At 35.3% G+C, this 24975-nt stretch overlaps 1 protein-coding gene and 1 pseudogene across 1 annotated transcript; one reads left to right on the top strand and one right to left on the bottom strand.

Moving 5' to 3' along the window:
* Nucleotides 1–428: 428 nt before the first annotated feature.
* On the top strand, nucleotides 429–23978 carry UTP6 (UTP6 small subunit processome component). Its single transcript, XM_016152490.2, has 19 exons — nucleotides 429–611; nucleotides 1835–1919; nucleotides 4778–4819; nucleotides 5048–5140; nucleotides 5795–5842; nucleotides 6295–6358; nucleotides 7789–7907; nucleotides 10812–10889; nucleotides 11932–12013; nucleotides 12503–12584; nucleotides 13432–13616; nucleotides 14143–14222; nucleotides 14571–14648; nucleotides 16948–17127; nucleotides 17951–18031; nucleotides 18234–18343; nucleotides 19140–19206; nucleotides 21440–21512; nucleotides 22398–23978. Exons 1-19 carry the CDS (start codon nucleotides 520–522, stop codon nucleotides 22553–22555), a joined length of 1797 nt encoding a protein of 598 aa, XP_016007976.2. The 5' UTR covers nucleotides 429–519; the 3' UTR covers nucleotides 22556–23978.
* LOC118604668 lies at nucleotides 10144–10263 on the bottom strand (annotated as a pseudogene).
* Nucleotides 23979–24975: the final 997 nt, after the last annotated feature.

Raw genomic sequence — 24975 nt, 5'->3', positions numbered from 1 at the left:
GACTTTTTGGAACGTTTACTATAATTATATGACATCCTTTACTCTTCCCCTTTTCTCCTTTTTTTTTTTTTTTTTTGGTTCGTGGAAAGCGAGAACATGGGGTGGGAGGAGAATACAAGGGCACAATAATCTGTAGAACACGCATTTCACGCCTTTTAGGTAACCCACAGGCGCTTTTCCGATCCCCGCCCACGTCCTGCCCCACGCGGACTTCGCCCCGCCCCGCGCGGACTTCGCTCCGCCCCCATCCTCGCCCCGCTCCCCACTCCGGACCACTGGAGTTCCGTGAGGGAGGGATCCTCGCTGCAACCCCACAGTCAGCCGCACGGAGGTGACCGCGGCCTCACGAGCCAGAGGGCCTTCTCCATCCGCGGAGGCGGCGGAAGCGGAAAAGGCGAGACCTAAGGCGCACGTTACGTCAGCACGTGCTAACGTTAGGGCTGGGTCTCCAGAATAGAAGGTGGGCACCTCCTACGCGTGTTGAAGAGGTTCTCGGTTAGCTTCTGGAGTTCAGACCTCATGGCAGAGATAATTCAGGAGCGCATTGAAGATCGACTCCCTGAATTGGAACAGCTGGAGCGCATTGGACTGTTCAGTCATGCGGAGATTAAGTGAGAGAGCTGAGGAAAAGAGCTGAGAGCTGGGGCGGGCTGAGGGGAGGTTGTGTCGTGTGTGTGGCGGGTGCAGGGATGGGGAACACTTCAGTTGTGTTTATTTTTCCTACCGTGGCAGTAGCCTATTTCCAGATTTTGATGATGCCCATTTTCATTTATTGTAAGATGATCCATCCATTTATTTACTCACCCAAAATTCTAACAGCTCTTCAAGGAACTAGGTCTTGGAGCTATAAAGGCGATAAAACCAAGATTCCTGCCCATCAGGAGCTAACTGCCCTGTGTATGGTGGGGGAGAGAGACGAATTAAACATTTTGATTATAGTGCAGTGTACTTTAAGTTGATTATGTAGAGTGTTCTGTCTAGAGATGTGAAGAGAGAGCCCAGGAGGAGTAGATAAATCTTTCTAACGACTTGAAGGTGGGGACGATTTAATTCAATTTCGTATTCTACCCCAGAGTTTAGTCAACAACGTCTGGCATAAAGTTGGCATTCAGTAATTTGTTAAAATTAAGTTTAATAGGTTTTAATGGTTATCTGTGACTATTTAATTTCACAGTGACTGAATGTAGTGATGTGACTGTGGGAGCCGTAAATATTTGTTAATGAAATGCAACAGTGTGGATTCTTAATAAATGCTCAGTAAAAGTTATTGTTATTAACTAGAGACAATTATTGGTCTTGCACATCTCGTGTGTTCTTTAGCTAAATACAATGAATCTTCTCCCATCAGTCCTTTGTAGTAGTAATAAACATTTCTAGGTAGAGACAATCTAATTTTTTTTTTTCCATTCTGCATGTTAAAAATTCAGAAGAGGAATTTAGGAAAGAGATTTGATTATTAAAACCTAAGTGACCTGAATTTGGAGGAAAAGAAATCTTTAATAACACATATAAATAATGTAAAGTACTTAATATTTGCTTCGTTGGTGGAAATGTTAATGGTCCTGGTAATTGATTAACATTAACATGACTTTAAGATGAGGACTATTTAATTCAATTTTGTATCCTTAAGAGGACTTTCATGAATGTTTTAAAATACATCCTGATGCCCTTAACATAGAAGTCATCATGTATTTGCTTATGAAGGAAAATTATTTGAGAATTGTTTTCGTAAAAATGTGTTTTAAATATATTAAAAATAAACTTAACAAAAACCCCTAAGTTATTTGACTTTTGCACTTTTTAAGTGTTACATTTTAAATGGTTTTCTCCTCAGGGCTATCATTAAGAAAGCCTCGGATCTAGAATACAGAATACAGCGAAGAGCTCTTTGTAAGGAAGACTTTATCAATTATGTTCAAGTAAGTGAATAATTTTGTTACCTTTTAATCCCCTCACAAATTTTAAGTCAGTTATAGAATGGTGAGCTTGGTATCAATTTTCTGCAGAATTCTAGAACTGATATTTAGACAGGTAGTTTTTGAACAGGAAACAAAGGTGATTTGTGAATACCATTGCTCCACTAGGGCTTTAGTCCTTGGCAAACTGAACTCTTTTTTCTTCTATGGGGTTTATCAGAGATTGCCAAAGACACAGTGTATCAGGATTTTAGCAAGAGATTTGACAGACTGTCTCATGAGTTTGATGATAGTAGCTGGTTAGAAAGTTAATACGTGTTTGTCAATTTAGAGGTATGCTGCAATATTTCTCAGTCCTATAAGTGAGTGGAAGATTTCAGTGAAGATAAAATACACACATTAGACCTACTTTTAGATGGGAGAGAATAGTTAATACATTAGATGACAAGATCAAAATTCAGAAAGAACTCATAACAAGATGAATGGTTGTAAGACCAAAGGTTCTGAGCTTAGAATTAAAAACAAAAAAGAGAGAGAAATCAACAAACAATTTATGAGACATGGCCAGGAATCTTGTATTTGGAAGAGGTCCTAGGGCTTATAGTAGATTGCTAACTCAAAATGAGTTGAGAGCATATTATGTCAAAAATACAATCTAACTGACAAAAGTAGAGTGTTAAGTAAAAAAGTGTTTTGCAGTTATAAGACCATGTCTGGAGCACTATGTTAGGCTCAAGACTACATTTTAAGAATTTTAAGAGCTTGGTTGGAAGGCAGCCAGGATGGAATCCTTGTTCTCAGAGAAATCATTGAAGGAAATAAGACATGTTTAACCTTAAGGAAACTTAAGAAGTAGCAAGTAATTTCAAATATTCTCAGTCTTCCAATATTTAAGAGCCATGTGTAGATTAGATTCATTTGTTTAGTTTTAGGGAAGATAACAAATATGATTAAACACATACTCTTACATTTATATCCTCCTGCCTGCATATAACCATGTAAACTTGCTATGAGACATAGTGGCATTTAAAATCCATGAGGTTCTGGTTATTCACATCAAAAAAATTAGATTTCTTCATCACATAATACACAAAAATTCCTGCTGAATTAGAAAGCTAAATGTGGGGGAGAAAACTTTAAATCATCTACAAAAAATATGTAAGGATTTCAGGTAGGGAAAGATTTCTTAAAGTAGATGAGACTGTCAAAGTACAAACCGTGGAGAGAAGATTGGTCTGACTATGTTAAAAGTAAAAATTTCTGTACAGACAAGACACCATGAATAATGTAACAAGAAAGATAAACCACAAAATGGGAGAAAATATTTGGAACATGTATCATTAAGATGTAGATTATATATAAAGAACTATAAACCAAGAAGAAAATGACAACTGGAAAGGAAATGAAAACAACTAGAAAAATGTGAACATGCAGTTGACAAAGGGGAAACATCATTTGTTGGTCTACTTATAAAAAGATGTTAGGTTAGCCTCATTAGTAATCAGGTAAACATAGATTCAAACTAGGGTGCAGAACTACTTTATATTCATCATATTAGCAAATGTTTTAAAGACTGACATTGTCAGTATAAAATTGATATAATCATGTGGGAGAGCAATTTGGTAATATCCCATAAAGTTGAAAATATGGATACTCTATGACTCAGCAATTTCATTCATTCAGTCATACACAGTAAATATTGAATACTTGATGTGTATATGACATTGATCCAATCTGATGGGGTACAACAATAAACAAAAATCATTACCTTGAGGAGCTTACATACTACTGGTGGAAATTGGTATACACCCTGAGGAAGTTCTTGTGTATGTCCATAAGAAGATATGTACAAGAATATTAAATGCAGCTTTTCGTAATAAAAGAAGTGGAAACAAATATTCATCAGCAGGAAAAAGGATAGGTAAATTGCACATTCATATAATGAAATACTATACAGCAGTTAAAATAAATGGACTTGAATTTCATGTGTCAACAGGGATATATCTATAGTCATGTTGAGTAAAAATATGAAGCAATGGGTGCAATATGATACCATTTATATAAAGTTTAAAAGCATTCAAGATAGCATTATGATAAAGTTCAAAATCGTGCTTGAGAATGAAAAAGTCAAGATAGTTACTTACTCTGGGGAGGGAGAAGAGTGGAATCAGATAAGGCACATAGGTTGCTTCACTTTTATTTCAGATGTTTTCTTTCTAAAAAATATTTGAAGCAAGTAAACATAGGCTTTGAAGTTGGTATGTGGTAGCTAGCTGTATGTGTGTTCTGTGTGCTTGAAATATTCCATAAAAGTTTTAAAATGACACATGCAATCTTGCGAGGTCCTGAACTCGCTCTCTCTAAGGGACTAAGTTGAAACTTACAGAGGAATTGTGTGGTAGTGGTTTTTAGAGAGCCGTAGAGGTTCTAAGTGGTTCTTCAGAGGTGTGGGGAGGGAGAGCCAATTAGGCACCCTGTTTAAGCTAGTAACAAGCCTGTTTGCTTTATTTGCTTGCACATCAGCTAAAATTTTTGTATGGTAATTTGCTAAAAGTTTGAATACACTATTGTGGATTAGAAAGTTAGATTGATATACATCTTATAAGTCTTATGAATTTAATAATATGCTTTTTTGTATTTAAGATGTTTACATGCTTGCTAACGTATGTATTTGTGAGTTTTGCAGATATAAGGTGAATTCAGCGACTGCTAGACATTCACTGTAAATTATGCTTTTTGAGAGCAAATTATTGTTTTATGTTCTTGATTTTTATTTACTTTATATTTAATGCATTTCTTATATATTTAAAATGTTATCATTTTTCTTGTTTCCTCTTTTTTCCTGTGTTTTTCTTCCATAGTATGAAATTAATCTTTTGGAGCTGATCCAGAGAAGAAGAACTGTAAGTAGATAATTTTCTGAAAGTTGTAAAAAATGTAAAATTAAATGGTGTAGCTCTGCAGCTAGAACTTGGGTTTGGGAAACAGTTGGCATTGATAAATTGTGGGGTACTGATAATGAATATTTGTAACTATTTACTTTCTCTGTCAGTACTGTTTGATCGAGTGGGAATGCTGCTTTGGATAAATATGATTAAACTGAGGTTTTGCTTTTTTATGTTTCTTTTTAGCGCATTGGGTATTCATTTAAGAAGGATGAGATTGAGAATTCTATTGTACATCGGGTACAAGGTGTTTTCCGACGTGCTTCAGCAAAGTGGAAAGTAAGTGATCAGAGCATCCTTAACTGAAGATATGTAGTATGCGTGTTATGATTTGGATATTGAAATATATTGTTCTCTTGTCTTATCTTGAGTATATCAATACTTATTCTAAGGATGGTATCATAACTTGAAATCAGTTAACAAATTGGTAAGAAAATTTATCTCATTCTGTGAAGATGGTGCTGAAAAGAGTAGTTTTGAAACAATTAAAGATAAAAAAAAAAACTGGGATTTGTTTGGTATGTTTCTAAGTAAAATACACTGAAGACTTCGAGGTGAAAGATAAATGGTTAGAGTATGGGCAATACCTCAGTAACTTGATTTTCTTCAATTTCAGCTCTGGGACTGGGACGTTATATGGGAAGTAGTTAGGATTCCTGGAAATGACAAATTTTGGGTTGCTATCCTTGATTGAGACCATTTAAAAACTACATTGAACAAATTGGACAGACAACAGATTTTGTCTTAGAGCATGATAGGTAGGAGTGGTAGAACAGCTTATCATGGTTAAGAGATCTCAGGCCTTGATGAGGGATAGCCTAATAGGCTGAGGGTTTTCATAATACATTGGCATTTCTGAAATCTACCTGTTTCCAAGGTATATTATGTATACAGTTCAAATTCAGGCAGCTTACTACACTACTTTTCTTGCAGGATGATGTTCAACTTTGGCTATCCTATGTAGTCTTTTGTAAGAAATGGGTGAGTATTTGGGCAGCCATGTCTTGCTCTCCTTTCTTCTTTTTGGTTGGTTGGCTTTTTAAGTACCATACTTGATTGTTGAACTTCATGTTTTCTACAAAGGTATAGAATTAACAAATGGGAAGAGAACACAAGAAGGCTGAACTTCAGTATAACAACATTTGCATATCTGAATGATTAAATGTCTTTTAAATCAGTCGAAAAGAAAATGATCTTTATGTGCCTTTGTTTATTAAAGTTGAATTTTTTTTTTGCTATTTAGGATGTTTGTGTAAAGTGGTTTAGATAGAAGAAAACTATGAGTGTGTCTGTATTTGTTTATATGTCCCTAGCAATAGCAATTTTTGCCCATCGGATTTTCCAGTTGGTAAGGGTACAGTACAGATTACATAAAAGATTAATAACAATGATTTCCCTGTTCAGAAAATAGAATTTTTCTTCCTCTTTTGCAGGCTACCAAAGCTCAACTTAGCAAGGTATTCTCTGCCATGTTGGCCATTCATTCAAACAAGCCAGGTATGGTGAAATCCTTGTCAGTTCTTTTTTACCTTTTTTGTAGACTCAGGCTATTTTGGGATTTATTTTGCTTGATAAACCTAAAAAGTTATTTTGAAAACTTGAGCTTAGGCACTTGGTCTTAGCAGTTTTGGTTCCTAAATATCTACCTCTTAGTTATCCCTGTGTTGTGTACTAGTTACTGTGTAAGGTATCATACCTGTAGGCCAGAGGACTATTTTCTTTTTTAGTTGTTGGTAAAAGAAACTCTTTGGTCTTTTGAGGGACTTTTTTTTTTTTTTTTTTTTTTTTTTTTTTGGAGGCAGTCATATTTAAGGGATTTCAAAAACTTAAAGGGGAAATATTAAAACAGATTTTAAAAGAGTGACTGGCATAGAGTGGATACTCATGTTTTGTAAGAGAAAGACTTCTCTTGTGAATATTGTGTGAACAGTATGTTATTTTGCAGGGGAGGTACTCCAGTGCCTATTCTCAAGTATTAGGCTCAACCAGACATTTTACACTACACTAGACTTAAATAGTCTACATTTAGCACCAGTTTATTCAGAAGAATATGGGAGGACAGGATTATAGGTGTATTTCTAAACTAGAGTACTCTTAGCAGTTCAGAGGCTAGTGGCAGTTCAGGTGTGAAGGGATGAGACCACATGAGTGGGTATAAGAGCCAGTCTGGCTTAGAAGATCCGTGAATGAGCATTGCTTCCAGGGATACTAGAAAGGACTGTACTCAATTTCCGGAGCCACATGCTCAAGAAAGCCCAAAGCAGTGGCCCTCCTAGTACAAATGTGGTTAACAAGCATAGGTCATTTTTACCAAAAGCAGTCTTGCCTGGTAACAGAGCTAACCTTTATTAAGTTTCTAGGGAAATAGAATAGTAACTCAAGGTTAATGTCCCATGTAGAAGAGCAAAAGTTTTTTTTTTTTTTTTTTAAGGCTTTATTACCAACAAGTATGTTAAAAAATTTATGTGAGAATTATGAGCCATCGCGTGACCAGTTAGTTAGCTCAGTTGGTTAGAGTGTGGTGCTAAAATTATGAGCCATTAAAAAAAATATATGAACTATTTTAAATAGAGAAAAGAGCAAAATAATTTTATTTTGTTGATTCTAAGATGCATAATTTTTTCCCAGCATTTTAATACTTAAAATTTGTGTCTTAAAGTGATGTTGACCTTAGTTGTGATGAAATACAGTAATAGGCACATAAGTACCCTTAGATGTTAATATTTACCTATTTACTTTAGAATACTTTTTGTAATTTTAGATAAAGCAACAATACAGGTAACTATTAGAAATTACCCCTTTCCATCCTCTTCCTTTTTGGGTAGGACTGAAAAAAAATTCTTCGACTATTAAAATTGAAACAATGCTCTTTTTTTGTCTGACTTGATTTATTTATTGAAATGAAGCCTGATCTTTTTCATTTATAGCTTTGTGGATTATGGCGGCCAAATGGGAAATGGAAGATCGCTTGTCTTCAGAAAGCGCAAGACAGCTGTTTCTTCGAGCTCTGCGCTTTCATCCACAGTGCCCAAAACTTTATCAAGAAGTGAGTGTGTAAAATAAAAATAAAATTGTCCCTTTAGAAGAAGGAAAAAAGGGAGTGTATGTGCTCATAAGATGAGAGAGTGATGTTGCAGTTAGGTCCTCTGGAGACGTACATTCTTTGTTAAAAACGCCTTCGATTTATGGAGGCTAAGGATAAGTAGGGGAGCTGCTGGGGAAAGGGGACCAGGAAGATTTTTCTTTGCCAGGAATGGACTTTGACCTTGTACATCTTCCAGGTTTGTAGTGAGAGACTGTTGAAACTCTGGCCTGCCCAGTATAGTTGGGAAGGATAGGGAATTGGACCTTACCTGTTTTTAGTTGGGGGACCAGGGTTTAGCCATCTTGATACCGCTGTTATTTTTTTTTCTTGCTCTTCCGTCCCTCCGTCCCTCCTTTTTTATTTTCCGTTCCTCCCTCCATCTGTATCTCTCCTTTCCTTTTTTATTCCTCCATTCCTCCCCCTTTGTCTTCTCTTCTCCTTTTTTCCACTTCTCATTCTTTTTGTCTCTTATTCTTGAGATGGATACTTCCTTACTCCCTCTTAGAAGGGGTGCACTAGAACAATGATGGCCATTGTTTTGATTAAAACAAACAAATGCTGGAAATGGTGTATTATTGGAAGCTACACCCTTTTCTGAGGTATTTGTCAGGGTAAGGGAGAAACTGCTGTTTAGTCTTCAAATGAATATTAATAATCCTTGTATGCTGAGAGGGGAAAAATATGGGTCTTCATGCTAAATGGTTTTGGAGCTGTCTCAACTATAGTTTTGGTCTCATAATTTAATGATGTTTTATATTGTAGTCATATTTCTGTTAGATATTTCTTTGCTGCCTTTATTTTTATTGAGAAACTATTGTAAGAATCATCCCTCCTTGCTGTTTAGAGGGTTATTGTGTTGTTATTTATATGTTTTTTGGAGGCTCTCATAAATACCCATACTTGTATTTTCCAAAATGGAAATAGATTTATTGCTTATTCTTAACAAAAGTAATTAGAATTTGTTATAAATAGTTCAGAGAAAATAGTTTAATGAAAAAGTGACAGAAAAAGTACTCATCACGCATACTTTTATGCATATTAGTTATTTAAAACAGATTTTGTTTCTGAAAAGTGGGATTCTATTACATATTCTTGTGTTCTAATGCATCATGAATATAGGTCTGCAGTAGTGTATATTGCTGTATATTGGTGGCATTAAACTTTTGGTCTTAGGATTTTTTTACAATCTTAGATTACTGAGGAACTCAAAGATCTTTTGTTTATATGGGTTATATCTATCAGTTTTTATTTTATTGAAAATTAAAACCAAGAAATATAAAAATAACCATTTAAAAACAAACTTATTTACATGCTAAATAAATTACTTATTTTTAAATGAAAATAACTCTTTTAAAACAAAGTTTAAAGGGAAGAATGGCATTATACATTTTTGCTAATCACTTGAGTATCTGATCTTATCATAGCGGACAGGTGGATTCTCAGATCTGCTTTTGCATTCATTATGGGTGATAATGCCCATCAATATAGCCTCTGAAAAACCTTAAACTCTTGACATAATAAGAGTGAAAAGGCAGATGACATGTTAATGTTGTTATGAAAATAATTTTGACCTTACAGACCCCCCGAAAGGGTGTCAGGAACCCCCCAGATATCACTAAGTCATATTTTGAGAACTTCCGATGTATATTTAGCTGTTCTAATAGTCACATTATAAAAAATGGTTTTTATAAAAGTAATAATGTATGTGTAGAAAATCTTGGAGAAAAAATAAAAAGCAGAGGCATGGAAGGAAAAATGTTTGAGGATAAATGCTATTAACGATATGGTGCATTTTTTCTTCTGCGCACATTTTTCACATGGTGGAAAATATACGTTGTTATATGTAAAATTTTGTAGCCAGCTTTAAAAACCAGGTAGAATAACATTAGAATTGTAGTGCACCATTATAAAATTATGGTAACTATTTTATGACTACATCAGCTATATACTTTTATAACCTATTTCACTCTTAGATTGTTTTCAGTAATTGCTCTTAACATCTTAGTGTATGAATCTTTTAGGTATTTAGGATTATTTCCTTATAATAGATGCCTAGAATCAATTCCTTGTTTAAAGGGTATAAGCAGTGTGTTTATTTCTTTATTTATTTTTAAATTTTTAGGCGAGGCAACCTTTGGTTGACCTCACAGGTTGCAAGGACCTTGTAAGCTTACAATCCCTTAGTTTTTAATTTTTATGCCTATAGCACTTGGGTCTTTCTAGGTGGTCTCCCATCCAAATACTAACCAGGCCCGACCCTGCTTAGCTTCTGAGGTCAGATGGGATCGGGCTTGTTCAGGGTAGCATGGCCGTAGACTCTAAGCATTGTTTTTAAACTTGTCATTTTAATATTTTGAAATAGAATTCGAAGTATTAAAAATTCTGGATAAGCCCAACTTTACAGTACATGTTAATTGTTCATTAATTTCTGTTAATATATCTTGACGTTACATATTTACCCTTGATTTTTATTTCAAAATAATTACAGATACCCTGGAAGTTACAAAGATAATATGGAGAGTTCTTATGTACCATTTACTCAGTTTGCCCTGATGGTTGGTTATGTTTTATAAAGTTATAGCAAAATACTAAAGCCAGGAAATTGACATTGGCGTAATGTACATATAGTTCTGTCATTTTTTTCACATGCATAGATTTGTGCAACACAACTGCTGTCAGAATACAGAACTGTTACATGCGCAGAGACCTACCTCCTCGTTGGTGTCAGCTAGTTTTATAACACATGTACCATTCCCCCAAACTTTCCCAGATCTGATATTTATGGGTAAAAAAATGGCATCTTATATATTTCTAACTTAAAAAGTCATCTCTAAAAATTCTCAGTTTATTATTTCCCCTCTGTAGTACTTTAGGATGGAGCTGATGCATGCTGAGAAATTGAGGAAGGAAAAGCAAGAATTTGAAAAAGCCAACATGGATATGGTAAGATCCTAATGTGTTGTCTCTTGTTAAATATGTATAGAGGTTTCATGGACAATGAACTAGTGGTTACCAGAGGGTAAAGGGAAGGGGAGGGGGAGACAGACAGGGTGCGGGTGGCGAGAGGTGGGGGGGGGCAGATTTAAGTGTTTCTTCAGTTAAAAAAATAAATAAAATTAAAAAAAAACAGTGGCATTGGCCTGAAAAAAGAAAAAAAAGTACTGTTTTTCATTTATTTATTTATCTCCTCAATATAGTTCTTTTGTTCTAAGATTTTAAAAAAATGTATAGAGGTATTGAGCCTGCTTAAGAGTAAGAGAAAAGACTTTGGAATGTATTTTTATTTCCAATTCAGTGTCATATTTTGAAATTTAAGATGTGGCTAGAGTTGACTTAATTAAATGGACTTAGTAATAAAAGTGGAATTTTGTGCTTTAAAAATAGACTTTTGAATTATTGACATGGTCCTCAAAATTATTACTCATGGAACTGTCAAATGCTATTGTTTAGTACTTTATAATTTTGTTAAATAACATATTAATGGGTTGAAGGAGCTCAAGAAAGATTGTGAAGTCTGTAGTTCCTAGCCTCCTTTTCTTTTTTATGTTAATTTTTTATGTGACAGAATAATTTTATAGAGAAGTTTTAGAATGTTAGAGCTGAAAAAGGTACTTTGTTATCATCTGTTAATTGTGGTTTCTAGCTCTGATTTTTTTGTTTATTTAAGTAAAGCTTTACACAGAAGAGTAAATAGGGCATGTAAAACCTGGCCTATTCTGGTCTAAAAGAGGAGCTAGGCTTGGTCTAAAAGAGGAGCGAGGCCTTAAGCTGTGTGATCTTGCTACCACTCCAGGGGCTTGAGAGACCACCGTTTGAACATCAGTGGTCTTATTCAAGCTGCAAGTTGTGTGAGGGAACTGGCCCAGAGAGAGACAAGATTTGCCAGAGGTCATATGGTATAGGTAGTCTAGGATTGTTCATTTTCATCCTAGTGATTTTTCTACTTACTGGTGTTACCAGTTATGTTTAATATAACACTCTTTAGGGAAATCTTGATTGTCCTGAAGAAATCCTTACAGGCGAATTGGCACGGATCATCTACAAAAATTCTGTAAGCATAATTAAAGGTAGGTATCTTTTGAAAACTTATTTATAGTGGAAAAGTGAAACAACCTATTTATAATAAGGAAGAACTGTTAATTTTGAGAATTTCTGTAAGAAATTCTGTTAGAATATGTATAAAACCCTGATGGTGGTAATAATGTCCTATTACTTTCAGAAAAGACTTATTGCTCTTTAGGATATACTTGAACATTTCAATACATTTTTATTGAGTAATTCATGTGGGGAGTAGAAAAGAAATAGATGATTTAATGCATTCTTTTATGACCTTAAGAAGTTTAGAATAAAAGGTAGAAGTACCTAAGAGTACCCCCAAGTATCATTAATGATTTCGCATGTATACTGGGATTGTGGTTGTTTTTTTCTCTGTTTTGTCCTATTTTTCAATTAAACAAAAACAAAAAAAAACTACAGTATATCAAGAGGGTGGTGGTACTTTTAGAGTAAAGTGATACTTTAGAGTCTTACCTCTTCCCCCACTTTTTAAATTTTAGGTGCAGAATTTCATGTGTCATTGCTTTCAATTGCACAGCTATTCGACTTTGCCAAAGATCTACAAAGAGAAATTTATGATGAGTAAGTAAAATAGGAAAAAGGTGAATATGTTTGTTTCTGATCTTGTGGTAAGGATTTGAGGGTGGATATTTAGAAAGTGGGAAAGAAGATACAATAAATTCTTGGAAGAAAGCTAAGTTTAAAACCCTTGTATCATAGTAAATCAAATACAAAAACATATTCTTGGAGAAATTGTTTGATTTATTAGCTTCCTTTGAGGAATAGTTTCTTTTTATTCAATAACATGTACATCTTACAGTTTAAATAAAAATTTATATTTCTTCTTTTCTGTCATGTTTTTTGTCCATAAAATGAAAGTTATACTCATGAATGATTGTAGTTGAATGCTGCAAGTGATTTTATTTCATGTCTGATTGTATGGTTTGAAAATTATTTGCCGCCTACCTTGTGGGCGCTTTTAGGTAGCACTGCTTACATTCACAGGAATTAAAATAGAACTTGGACTAGTTTGCTCTTTAGATATCTTCAAGGTTTTGGTAGAGGGTTAGGTTGTGCTTTATCTCTGCCTCTATTGTAAAATAAGGTTCCCTGGGGCTTAAGGAAGGTTCTGTCATCACATATACCTGCTGATTTGACTTTGAGAACTAACTTGAAAATTAACATTTGTGAATAATGTCCGAAACATTTTGAAACCTAATAAATGTGTGACAATTCTGATTCATTAACAAAATTTATATAGTGAGTGAAGATATCTGAAGAGCCTAGTGGGAAATGACTCTCATGGTACTGGAATTGTTGCAGGGGTATCCTAGGTACATTTTTAGAGAATAGAGAACTGTCTCTCTGTTTGGTATTCTAAGTTAGTCTTGTGTCTCGTGGTCGATACCAATAAACTGTTATCTTTCAGCCTTCAAACTCTGCACACAGATGACCCTCTCACTTGGGATTATGTGGCACGACGAGAATTAGAGATCCATTCGCAGCCAGGAGAAGAGCAACCTGCCACGAAACAAGCCAAAGCAGTGGAGATGGGCCGGAAGGAGGAGCGGTGCTGTGCTGTATATGAAGAGGCAGTAAAGACTCTCCCGACAGGTAAACTTCACCAAACGGAGGTGTGGTATACAGAAGTGAATGTGAAACTGAAGTTCCCATTCTTACGATCAGAATCAATTTCAGAAATCTCTCTGCAGCGTTTACAGTGTGCCTGCCTTTCCAAATTGTTCTTTCTCTAGTGGTAACAGATGGAGCTTTTATGACCTTCCTCAATTGCAGTGGTACTTACATTCATTTATTTGGAAGTGATAATTCAGAGGTTACTTAACTATAATTCTTTATCTTTTGATATAGATTTATTTTGAAATTTTGTAATACTAGAGTATTAAGGTAGAGGGGATATATAACATGGGCAAGGTTTTTAATTTTTTTATTTATGTCATTATTCATTTGTTTTTCTCCATTATTGAAAATGTTCGATTGGCTGTAATCAAGAGTAGCTTTTTTTCTTTTTAACCAGGTTGGTTTAAGCTCTTCTTCAGAGGAGTTTTTCCTTCAAAGAAAAGATAAATGATGATCGTTACACTAGGAGAATTGATGATCTGATCAATGTATTCTTTTTCAGAGGCCATGTGGAAGTGTTACATTAACTTTTGCTTGGAAAGGTTTACTAAGAAGACAAATAGTCAGTCCCTCAGGGAGAAGGTAAGGACTTTGTTACGTGGTTTTAGTGGCTGACTCGAAAGTGACTGTCTCTTTTGGCGCCTGGGACAGCTTCCAACAACTTGATGCTTAATTGCTCTTTTTCCTTGTAAGCGACCTGTTGTTTGGAAGGTCTGAGTTTTATTTGCTCTTATACTGGCCACCGGGTTTGGAGGTGCTCTCTTACTGGGCTGTACTTGGTGCAGCTGTCTGACTCATCTAACCATAAGGGAAACAACCTCAGTCTCTTCTCTCAACACTCAGAAATGTGCAAAACTGCTTTTGATCCTGTCAGGCCAAAGACCTTTGCTGGGATCTTAGTAACAAGCTGAGGGATTTTTCTGATTTCAGAGGCTGGAAAGAACCATGGTTGCATTCAGGAAGGCACATGAACTCAGACTTCTACCAGAATTCCAATACAAGCAGTGGGTAAGGACTTGAACACATTCACTGCCATTTACATGTACTTAATTCTAGTTGGTTTGTGCTGGCATCATGTGTTTTAATATATATAAAGTTATGTGACAACCCATTTGTAAGTTTGGTATTGCAGATGTAGAAAATGTAGAAAGTATTTACATTTGGCTCTCAGTATTTAGTGTATGTCAGTAACAAAATCTGTACCAGCAAAAGGAGGAATATTATTTAGTGGAAAACACTCAAAGAATCACAGTTTGGATTTATTTTGTTTGTTCCCCCATGCATCTTTTACTGAACATTCTTTTCTAGAACTTTCAATCTAAATGTCTGCACAGATTAACCATTGGTACAATGAAAATAAATCAGATGTATTCCCTGTGTTTTAGAAGCTGACATTCTTCTAAGAGGCATATTAACCTATTCTTACCCCCCGGGGTGGATAAGGATTATTTTAGAGACCAGAGTAATATGCTGGGGATGGGGGAGTACGTAGTTCTAGATTGGATTTTTCCATTTAATAGCTAGATTACTTGGGCAAATCGCTTAACCTTTCAGAGTTTACATGATTTTAAAATAGTAATAGCAGTCCTTGTTTTTGCCAACAAAGAGTTGTTGAGAGCATTACATGAAGATATTTAAATACCTTCATAGGGCAAAAATCTTTATAATTGTTAGGTGCCTTTATTTTGTACAAGTCCTGATTCATATCATCATGTGATTTATATATAATTACTATTAATGTTTTGCTATTTCATATTCTATTTTTATATAACATTTAAAAATGCATTTATATATACTTGTATAATGCATATACTGTATACTAGCCTATTGTATTATATTACTATCGAGGAACCCTTCTTGCACTATCGCATAAATCTGGCAAAAATCCCATATCTGAATGAGTTCAGCTGCCCCCATTTAAGTTATTGAATATTAGCAGGACTACTTACACCCTATACATCCATCTAGATGGGATTTGCTTTGAGTGTTGCCTTGGCACTCCTGCTCTTTCCATTATTTATCTTGCCAGTAGCTACTCTGGCTTTTGCAAACATTCTCTGCTCTCCAAATCTCTGATGCTCCCCTTTCTAACTAGGCCACCTCATCACCCATTTGGTGATTTTGCCTTTAATGAGAGTTCCTCAACATATTGCCTCTAAACTTACAAAGCTTTGCTGATTTCTATATCCATCCTATCTTTAGATTATTCTCCACAGAATGATGTTTTAAAATTAATTATCAGATTATTCTGGAGCTTCCCACTGTCCTTTGGATAAAGCTACTCAGTCTCATGTATTTGGCCCCTGCCTGTATTTCCAGCCTAACCTGCCAGCTCTCCATTTTCTATCTTACCACTCTAGCCATTGTGAACTTGAATTTCTTTTTGTATCCAAGCTCTTGCTCATTTTGAGCCTCTTGCGCATGCTGTTTGAGAGAGCTTTCTCTTTTCCTGTGGATTTTTGCTTTCACCTGTCTAGTGCATGTTCTTCCTCAAGTCTTAGCATAAATGGTGATTCCTTTCTCGGAATCCTTTCTCATCACTGCCATAGACCCTGTTGGGTGCTCCTGCTTTGTCCTCCAATAGCATATTAGAGGCTCTTTGGTAGAGAATGTACCTATTTTCTCATTATTGAATCTAACATAGATAGTATGAACTAAAAATGTTTGCTGAATGAACAGATTGTATACTGCCATTTATTTGCTTTTTCACAGTTTTATAAAATTGAATTGGTTTTAGGTTTTTCCCCCCTCGTGTTAAAGTGGTGTGGATACAAGCATTTTGAACAAATAAGATTCCTTCTGTTGATATATTTGCTGGGTCATATTTGTTAAAATTCCCTAGTTTAAGATATGAACACTTTTATAATTCTTGTATCAAATTATATTTCAGGAAAAGTATATCAGTTTATAGTGTGCCCAACTGGGTTTGAATGTACTAACTTATTTCCTTATCACCCCACAAATACTGGTTTTATCTTTACTGATTTTTTATATTGTTTGATAAGTGTGAGTTTTATTAAAAACTTCTAATCTAAATTATGTAGGCCTTCTACTTTTCACCTCTTCCCTGGTTGATTTTTGTTGTTGTTGGTGTTGTTGTTGTTTTCCTTTTGGATAGCCCTTGGTAGTAGGAGCAGGGAATGGAGGAGAAATTCCACTTTGTGCCTGTTTGGTAAAAAGGCGTAGTGGAAAGGCTGTTGAAATTACTGCCTCATATAGGTCTTTACTTGTTCTCTATTACATAGATCATTTAGCTTTCAGTAGTTAACGTTCCAGTGATCCTTTGTCTTATCATTGTCCTATCTAGATTGAGTTGTTGCTGCATCATGACTTCTTTAAGGAAGCTCTGCAGGTGGCAGTAGCCGGGACTGAATTGTTTAGAGACTCTGTGATGATGTGGCAGATGAAGCTGCAAGTGCTGATTGACTCAAAGAGCCCTGACATAGCCATGCTTTTTGAAGAAGCCTTTGTGTGCCTGAAACCCCAGGTCTGTGAGTTGGGTCTTTTATATTTCATTCTTTTGGCAAACTTTTTAAGACTTCGGCCAAAAGCTCATTTGGAATGTACTTATGTGATGATAGCGGCTCCTAAAGTGTATTTATGGTGATGGTCCAGGGTTCAAGAGTAGGAATTTACTTTCATTTAATGTCTTATTTCTAATTCTTTATTTGAAATTGATTATATTATATAAATTATAAATTTTATGTTCCATCTAGATATCTTACAGGTGAGAAACAGTAATAGAATATTATCACTTGCTTCCAAAGCTGAATTTAAGCCTGATTTTAAAACACATATTTCTAAACCCTAAAGTTTAAAAGACTAAACTTTAAACCTTTGTGGTGAATCTTTTGTATTAGTAAGAAAAAGGTATTCCAGAAGTTAAAGTGGGGAAAAAAATTTTAATTATTTTACTGCTCATTTGTGTGTACTTCTGAGACATGAGATCAGGTGGTTCAACCTAGATTAATCAGTACTTGTGTTGTGGGTCCTAGAGAACAGAGACATGACTAGGGTAGCTGTGGTGCTGAGTAGCTATGGGCTGTTAATTAATTAACAGATAATTGATGATAAAAACTACAGGCAGCATTCCCCAGCAGAAGGGAACTAGAATTTACAGGAGCGTATTACTGTGGGTCAATTGCTCTGTGTTCTGGCATGCCATTCCTGCTGGGCACTGAGGATTCTGTCACAGTGAGGACAGACTGGGAACGAAGCCATACTATCTCAGGAGGAGCCTGTCTTTACAGTGATTAGTCTTCAGAGCATAGTGCTGAGCTTTCATTTTCTAACATTTTTATTGTGAATAGGTTTGTCTGCCATTGTGGATTTCTTGGGCAGAATGGAGTGAGGGCGCCAAAAGCCAAGAAGACACTGAAGCCATCTATAAGGTATAGGCCTGATGTTCTAAATCTTGTGGTGTGTGGGGAATGAGCAAATAGGTTCACTAGTTGGCTAGCTTTAGGGTTATTTCTATAGCAGCTGTTTCTAAAGCACTATTAATTGAGCAGCCTGGGTTGGGTGTGGGAAAATTTGTTTTAACATTCATAAATTTCCTCACGTAGTTTGTTTCTTTTTTCTTTTAAATTGTAGAAAGCTATCTTAGCTGTTACAGGTGCTGACTCAGTCACTCTGAAGGGGAAGTACCTAGACTGGGCTTATCGAAGTGGTGGCTACAAAAAGGCCAGAGCTGTATTTAAAAGGTACTCACAAATGTGTGTAGCTGTTCCTAGTCTCTACTCCATACTCAGACCCTCATACCCAGATTATGTATGTATCACAAATAGTATCTGAAGAAATAATCCAAGAGACTTTTTCTAAAAGTTTTCTTTTTCCTTTCTGGAACAGTAAAAGCAGTTCATACCCATGGTGGAAAATTTCAAAAAAGAGATAACTAATAATTCATTGTAACCTCATCATCAAGAGGAAAAACTGTTAATATTATAATTTTAAAATTTGGCTTTCACATATTTGAGATTGTACTATAATCATATTTTTTATACCACTTTTATTGGTGAACATTAGACTGGCATTTTCCTTATCAGTAATAATTCTTCATAAACACTGTTTATTAAAACTATATGATATGCCATTCCGTGGATGTGCCATAATTTCTCTGGCACAGTAATACTGCTTTGATGAACATTTCTACACAAATATTATTTGTTGGAAATTATTTCCTTAGAATATACTTTTAGAAGTGGAATTATTGGTCTTCTTTAAAAAAGATCTCGAGATGTAACAGTAGAGGGAACTTAAAATTCTGAAAGTGAGAAAGAGAAGAAAACTGGATAGGAAAGAATTTGGTAGTGAAGAGTTAAGTCATTGGAGGTTGAAAGCATTGAGAGTGACTGGTGGTCAAGTCCAGTTCTTACACCGAATTGTGGCCAGGTCTTTATTAAACCACATGTTGTGGAGGCACTGGCCATAGGTATTTATATTCATTAGATGTAAGAGGTTTTCTGTCATTGCGGAAGATAACAGCCCCCTCCTTTTTAGTTTACAGGAAAGCCGTCCATTTTCAGTTGATTTTTTCAGGAAAATAATCCAGTTCGAAAAGGAGCAAGTAAGTGTTCTGCCTATGCATTTCTTTTCTGGGAAAATTGATTGGTGGTTACTAATCTCTGATAGCATTTTGATATTTAAAAAGCTCATTAAAATATACATTCCCTTAGTGCAGCCCCTTTTTTTCATGAGATGATTTAGGAATGGTAATCAAGCAAAAAGAGAAAGTACATGTCTGGAAAATAGAAAACTTAGATATCACCTCTTATTGAAAGTCCTCCCTGCCAGGCTAGGTGATGCGCTTCTCTGTCTCCACAGCATCCTGGTTGTGAGGTAAAGAGAAGGCACTCAGTAACTGTTGCTGGTGTTTTTAACTGAATACATAAGTGGGGAAGGGTACAGAAAAATCTCAGTTAAATAATGAAAATTCAAATGTATCTGTCATCCTATCACAGTAACACAACCAACCACATTTATTTATATTGTTTTAATTTTTTTTTTATGTTATACAGTCAGTTTTGTACTGTTTTATTTCTGACTTCTGCCGCATGGAGGTTCTCTCTTTTTTTCTCTTAGTTAACATTATTTTGTAAACACATTCCTGAGTTTTTACATGGTTATTATTTTTAATGGTGGTAGTGTTATTCTTAAACCCATGATTTTCTTAACCATTCCATTACATATAGGTTGTTTCCAGATTTTTGATATTGAAAACGAAGAGTGCTACAAGCATTTTGTTTGTATAGTATTTTTTTTCTTTTGAATTATATACTTGAGATAAAATTTCTAGAGCTGGAAATATTAGTCTTTTTTATAGTTGTGTACCAGGTAGTTCTGCAAAAGATTTATTTATAGTGATAATTATTTGTACGTCAGTATACTTATTTCCTCACACCTCCCAAATATTTAGTTTTGCTTTTTCTGCTTTATTTTGGTATTTTGATTGGTGTTTATTATTTTTATATGAATTTTGAAAATTAGAGTGGTTGCACTCTTATTTTCATAGTTTTGATCACCATATGGGTAACTTATCTGTTCTTGCCTATAGTATAAGAGATAGTATAGCGTAATCATTAATGGCCAGGCTTTGGATTAATAACATAATAGTTATGTATCTTGGGAAAGTCACTTAATTCTGAGTTTTGGCATCCTTATCTATAAAGGAGGCCATACCATAATACATTTCCAGGGGTATGAAGGTTAGTTATAAGGCAGAGGGAGTAGAAAGGAATTTGCACAGTGCCATGGACATTATGAGCTCTTAAAAAAGTATGATTCTCATTTCCATACATGTGTAAGATATGAGGTTAAATTGACTTTTTTATAAAACTACAGGTACAGTCTGAGTGAAGAGAAATTTGAATGAGGAAATAGTTTTTTGACTACATGTAAAAAGATCCCTCCCCCGATTTCCACTGTCTGCCTGACCTATGAATGTTGCCGTTTCCCCTTAAGAACTGGATCTCTGAAGATGGGGTGTCTCTTCCCACACACTCATGGCACACACCTGGGGCATGGTCTGTGGTTCTATCTGGGGTGCAAACCCAGGACCTTCTGCATGTAAAACAGACATGCTAACCACACTGCACTGTGGAGCCACCCCCTGAGAGGATTTTTAAATTGAAGATGTTAGTCTGCTTTGAAGGTGAAACAAAAGAGAATATGTTTAAGTGAAAGTAGAAGTAAAGAATTAACATTTACTGCTTATAAAGTTAGTACCACCTATTTGGCTAGGTGCATAATTAAGCAGCGTTTCAATTTAATCTTTGTAGTTGCTCTAAGATATCATTATCTTTTTTTTTTTTTTATGTGTGAGGAGACTTTTAAGGTCAGAGGGTTTAAAAAACTTGCTGAAGTTCATATATTGTAGTACTTATGTGTACTTTGCCTTGATATAAAAGGTTTTAAGGTGGACATAGCTAATATGTCCCTAGCCACAGGGAGGAAAACCTTCACCCATTTATTTATTTCAATCCTACTCCTCCCTCAGGGCTTTCAAGTGTACTTTCCTGTGAAGCTGCCCATGTTCCTTCAACTGAGAATTAAGTAGGCTTTTTCCATGCTACAATAGCAAAGTGCTTTTTATCACCATTTGACATTTACTTCACTCTGGAAGTAAATGTATTTGACTTGTCTCTGGGTAAGTTGAAAGCCAGGCTGTGATCATCTTAAGCCACAACCTTTCTCTCCTTCAAATATCTAATAGATGGTAGCTGCTTAGTAATGTGGTTGACATGAGTTTGGACATTATAAAATAGGCTTTTGAGGCAAGATTGTCTGATTATTTTTGTTAGGAATCCTGCAAGATGGCGAACTTAAGAGAATATTATGAGAGGGCTTTGAGAGAGTATGGATCTGTAGATTCTGGTAAGTAAACTTCAGTCATAGACACGTGAGTCTGTTTGCATATGGGGTTTGTAACTTCTCAGTATGGTTAGAACAGTGTTTCTTAACTTTTTTGGATTATGGCCCTCTTTGAAAATAAAACTTGCATCTTTCCCTTGCCTCTTCCCTCACTTTGTGTATAGGTACTTGCAGATATAATTTTGCTTATTATTTGTTCACAAGCTCAAGAGTCTGTGGGTCTTCTATTAAGAACTCTGGATTAGAGAAAGATTTGTTTGGTTCTCTTTAAAAAATGTATTTGTAAGGGTAAGGTTAATAGTGTAGGTCAGAATGAAAGGGAGTAGGAGTTACAGCAAAGGGGTAGTGGAAGGCTAATTGATGTTCATTGTCATTGGCTGTTGCCACATTGTCTTCATTTATAAGACTTGTAAAACGTGCTTGTGGGTGTAGGTATGTCATGTAAAATCTGTTTACTTAGGGTCTCAAAAACTGACATGTGTAATTGTTAAAGCCACATTTAGAAAACAGATCTTCACTGGTGAAAATGGCATTTTTACTAACCCAAAAGAATTTTATTAAGCATGGTCATAAGGTTATGGTGAACTCATTGAAGTCAGTTTCACCTAGAAAGAGACTCAGCAAAATCCTTCTTCTAAAATACTTAGTATTTTTGAGTCTGTGAAATGTAAATGATCATAATTAGAATAAAGGTTTCTACTTTAAAAAAAGTTTTGATATACCTCAGTGTAAGGAAGCTGAGAGAGGTGTTGTTTCTCATAGGGTTCTATGGACATAAGAAGTTTCTTAGAAATCCAGTATTTTATAGGAATTAAATAAGTTTACCTAATAAAGCCTTATCAGTTATCTCATTGTATGTTCACCGTAATTTTTTGATTCCCTTTAAAGATCTTTGGATAGATTACATCAAAGAAGAATTGAACCATCCCCTTGGTAGACCTGAGAACTGCGGACAGATCTATTGGCGGGCCATGAAAACGCTGCAGGGAGAGTCAGCAGAGGTGTTTGTAGCTAAACATGCTATGCATCAAGCTGGCCATTTGTGAAAAGAGGAAGAATACAGCTAACTTTGTGAAATAGTATTGTAAACCTTCTGGTAGATTTATATTGAGTTCATCTGCAATTTGCTGAGAGATGGCTGGCTGATTTTGAGACATGCTTTATTTCTGTTACTGTGTTAATCTTTAATTCCAGAAAAGAGAACTGCTGTGTAGTGGCCAGAGGCTACTTGTTGAGGCTGAATCTATTGGAGGTCCTAAATGTTTTCCAAAATATGTGGAAATCATATAGCTGAGTTTCTTTTATTACCTTCTGGTCAAGGACAAATATCTTTAGATGTAGGGGCTGGTTAAAGTGGAGGAAAAAGTACAGTTCTGTTTATTTTCTCCTTATTATATGCATTTGTTGTAGAAAATATGGTGAGTGTAGAATAGTTAGAAGAAAATAAAAGCATCCTGTGATATCATCTGGAGTTAAACTCAGTAATTTGATTTCCTTTATCAGAATTGGATTTATCCTGTTAAATCATTTAGTCACTCATTCCTCGAGTGCCCATCATAAGCAGGAAAGAAGGGAAGGTCTTTGAGATGAAGGCAGGTGTTGGAGGAACAAAGCTGGATGTCCTGAGGGCTGGATGTCCCAAAAGCAGCGGGAGAGGATGCTGGGTTTTGGGGGAAAAAAATCCTTTATGAAGATTAAGACATTATAAAAGTGTTTTCTGTCTCTGGGACTGATCTTCAGAGAACAGAAGAAGGCAACAAAAGAAGGACAGGAATAGGAAGCAGATTAGAGCAGCAGAAGAGGGCTTCAGAGGTGATGACAGGGGATGACTAGGAGCAGAGAAAGGCATTCTGGGAGTGGGAGAGGGAGCTGTTTGAATTTTATATCCTTTTACTTAACATTATGATTCTACTAGGAGAAGCATTCAGTACAGTTTGTGTTTCACTTAATATTCTGTTATTTTTCATATCATTAAAATAGCCTTAAAAACATTTGATGAATTTAAAACATTCAGTTGGGTAGATGAGCCATACTTATTATACTAATTACTTGTGGTTAGACCTTGTCATGTCCAGTTTTTTCTCATCATAAGTGCTGTCGATGAAGTTTCTTGTAAATTTTTGTTCCCATCCCGGGTTATTTCTTTAGGAGATGTCAATAATTCTGACAGAATTATTGGATTAAAGGATTAACTGTTTAAAGCAATATTGATACATATTGTCACTTTGCAACATATGAAAATACGTTTAAGCAATATATAAAAATGTGAACACCTTCACCTGCAGTGGATATTATTTTTATTTTTACCATTTTAATAGGTGAAAAGTGGTATGTCATTGTTTTAATGTGCATCTTTTGACATTAATGATATTAATGTGTTTTTCCTGGTTCTCTTGTCTTTCCATGTTTTTTATTGTTTATTGAACTCATTTCTTACTAAATTATAAGTTTTTATATTAAGAATATTAATCTTTAGTTTGTCTCTCATTTATTGCAAATAATTTTCCCCCAGGTGTTTTTGTGTGTATGTTTTTGAGGCGTGTGTGTGTGATTTCTGTTGAAACTCTCTTGCCAAGGACAACTCAAGTTTTTTTCTCCTATGGTTAACTAAATTTTTCACAACACCATTTGTGGCCATTTTTCTTTCTGCTAATTTGTGATACTACTTTTATTATATGTTAAATTCCTACGAATATTAGAGTGTTTTAGGGTATTTTCATTTTGAGCTTTTGTACTTTAAATATTTTCTTGTCATTTGTTTCAAAATAAGAAAAATTTCCTCTTCCCTCTCCATTAAGTCCTGGGAAGTTTAACATTTTAAATCTTTACATGGCATTTTTCTTTTAGGAAGGAGATATATGTTGCATGGAAGATGATAGCAAAGAGGGTGGTGGTTGGCTTCTTACAGCAAGGCTATGAAGGTCGGTCCCCCTGGGGTTATCTGGTTCTCATCATTGCAGGTTATGAAAATGCATTTAGCTAGTTCACCTAGAGCTGCACTGTTATATATGGTAGTTTCTAACCACGTATGGCAATTTAAATTAATTCAATTTCTCATGCTGGCCACATTTTAAGTGCTTAATAGGCACATATTTACCATATTAGACAGCAGAGATACTAGAACTTTCATTACCACCATCCCAGAAGGTTCTGTGGGACAATGTTGACCTAGATAGATCCAATTAGATTTGGGGAAATTGATTCATGGGTCAGAGCACACATTAATCGATCACATTTTTTTCCCTGTAGAAAAGTCTACATAGAGAAAAAAATATATCAACAGATATAGATGTAAGACTAAATTTTTTTCAAATACATAGTTTATAAACAAATTTTTTGAAGGAGATGAACACTCTCTAGTCTCCCAAGCATTGTCATAAGGAGGACCGGTGAGCAAGGAATCCCAGCCTCCATCTTTTCTGCTACTTAAATATTAAGATGATTATCATACCTTGAGCCGGTTTTT

The sequence above is a fragment of the Rousettus aegyptiacus genome, unplaced genomic scaffold, assembly GCF_014176215.1.
Source record: "Rousettus aegyptiacus isolate mRouAeg1 unplaced genomic scaffold, mRouAeg1.p scaffold_m13_p_6, whole genome shotgun sequence".
NCBI lineage: Eukaryota > Metazoa > Chordata > Mammalia > Chiroptera > Pteropodidae > Rousettus > Rousettus aegyptiacus.
The sequence above is the reverse complement of the archived record's forward strand: the minus strand, read 5'-3'. Positions and strand labels throughout refer to the sequence as shown.

Coding starts and splice junctions, on each gene's coding strand:
- UTP6 (XM_016152490.2), top strand. CDS start 520: ATGGCAGAGATAATTCAGGAGCGCATTGAAGATCGACTCCCTGAATTG. Junction 17,128..17,950: donor TTGTGTGCCTGAAACCCCAG/GTCTGTGAGTTG, acceptor TATTGTGAATAG/GTTTGTCTGCCATTGTGGAT. Junction 21,513..22,397: donor GTATGGATCTGTAGATTCTG/GTAAGTAAACTT, acceptor TTCCCTTTAAAG/ATCTTTGGATAGATTACATC.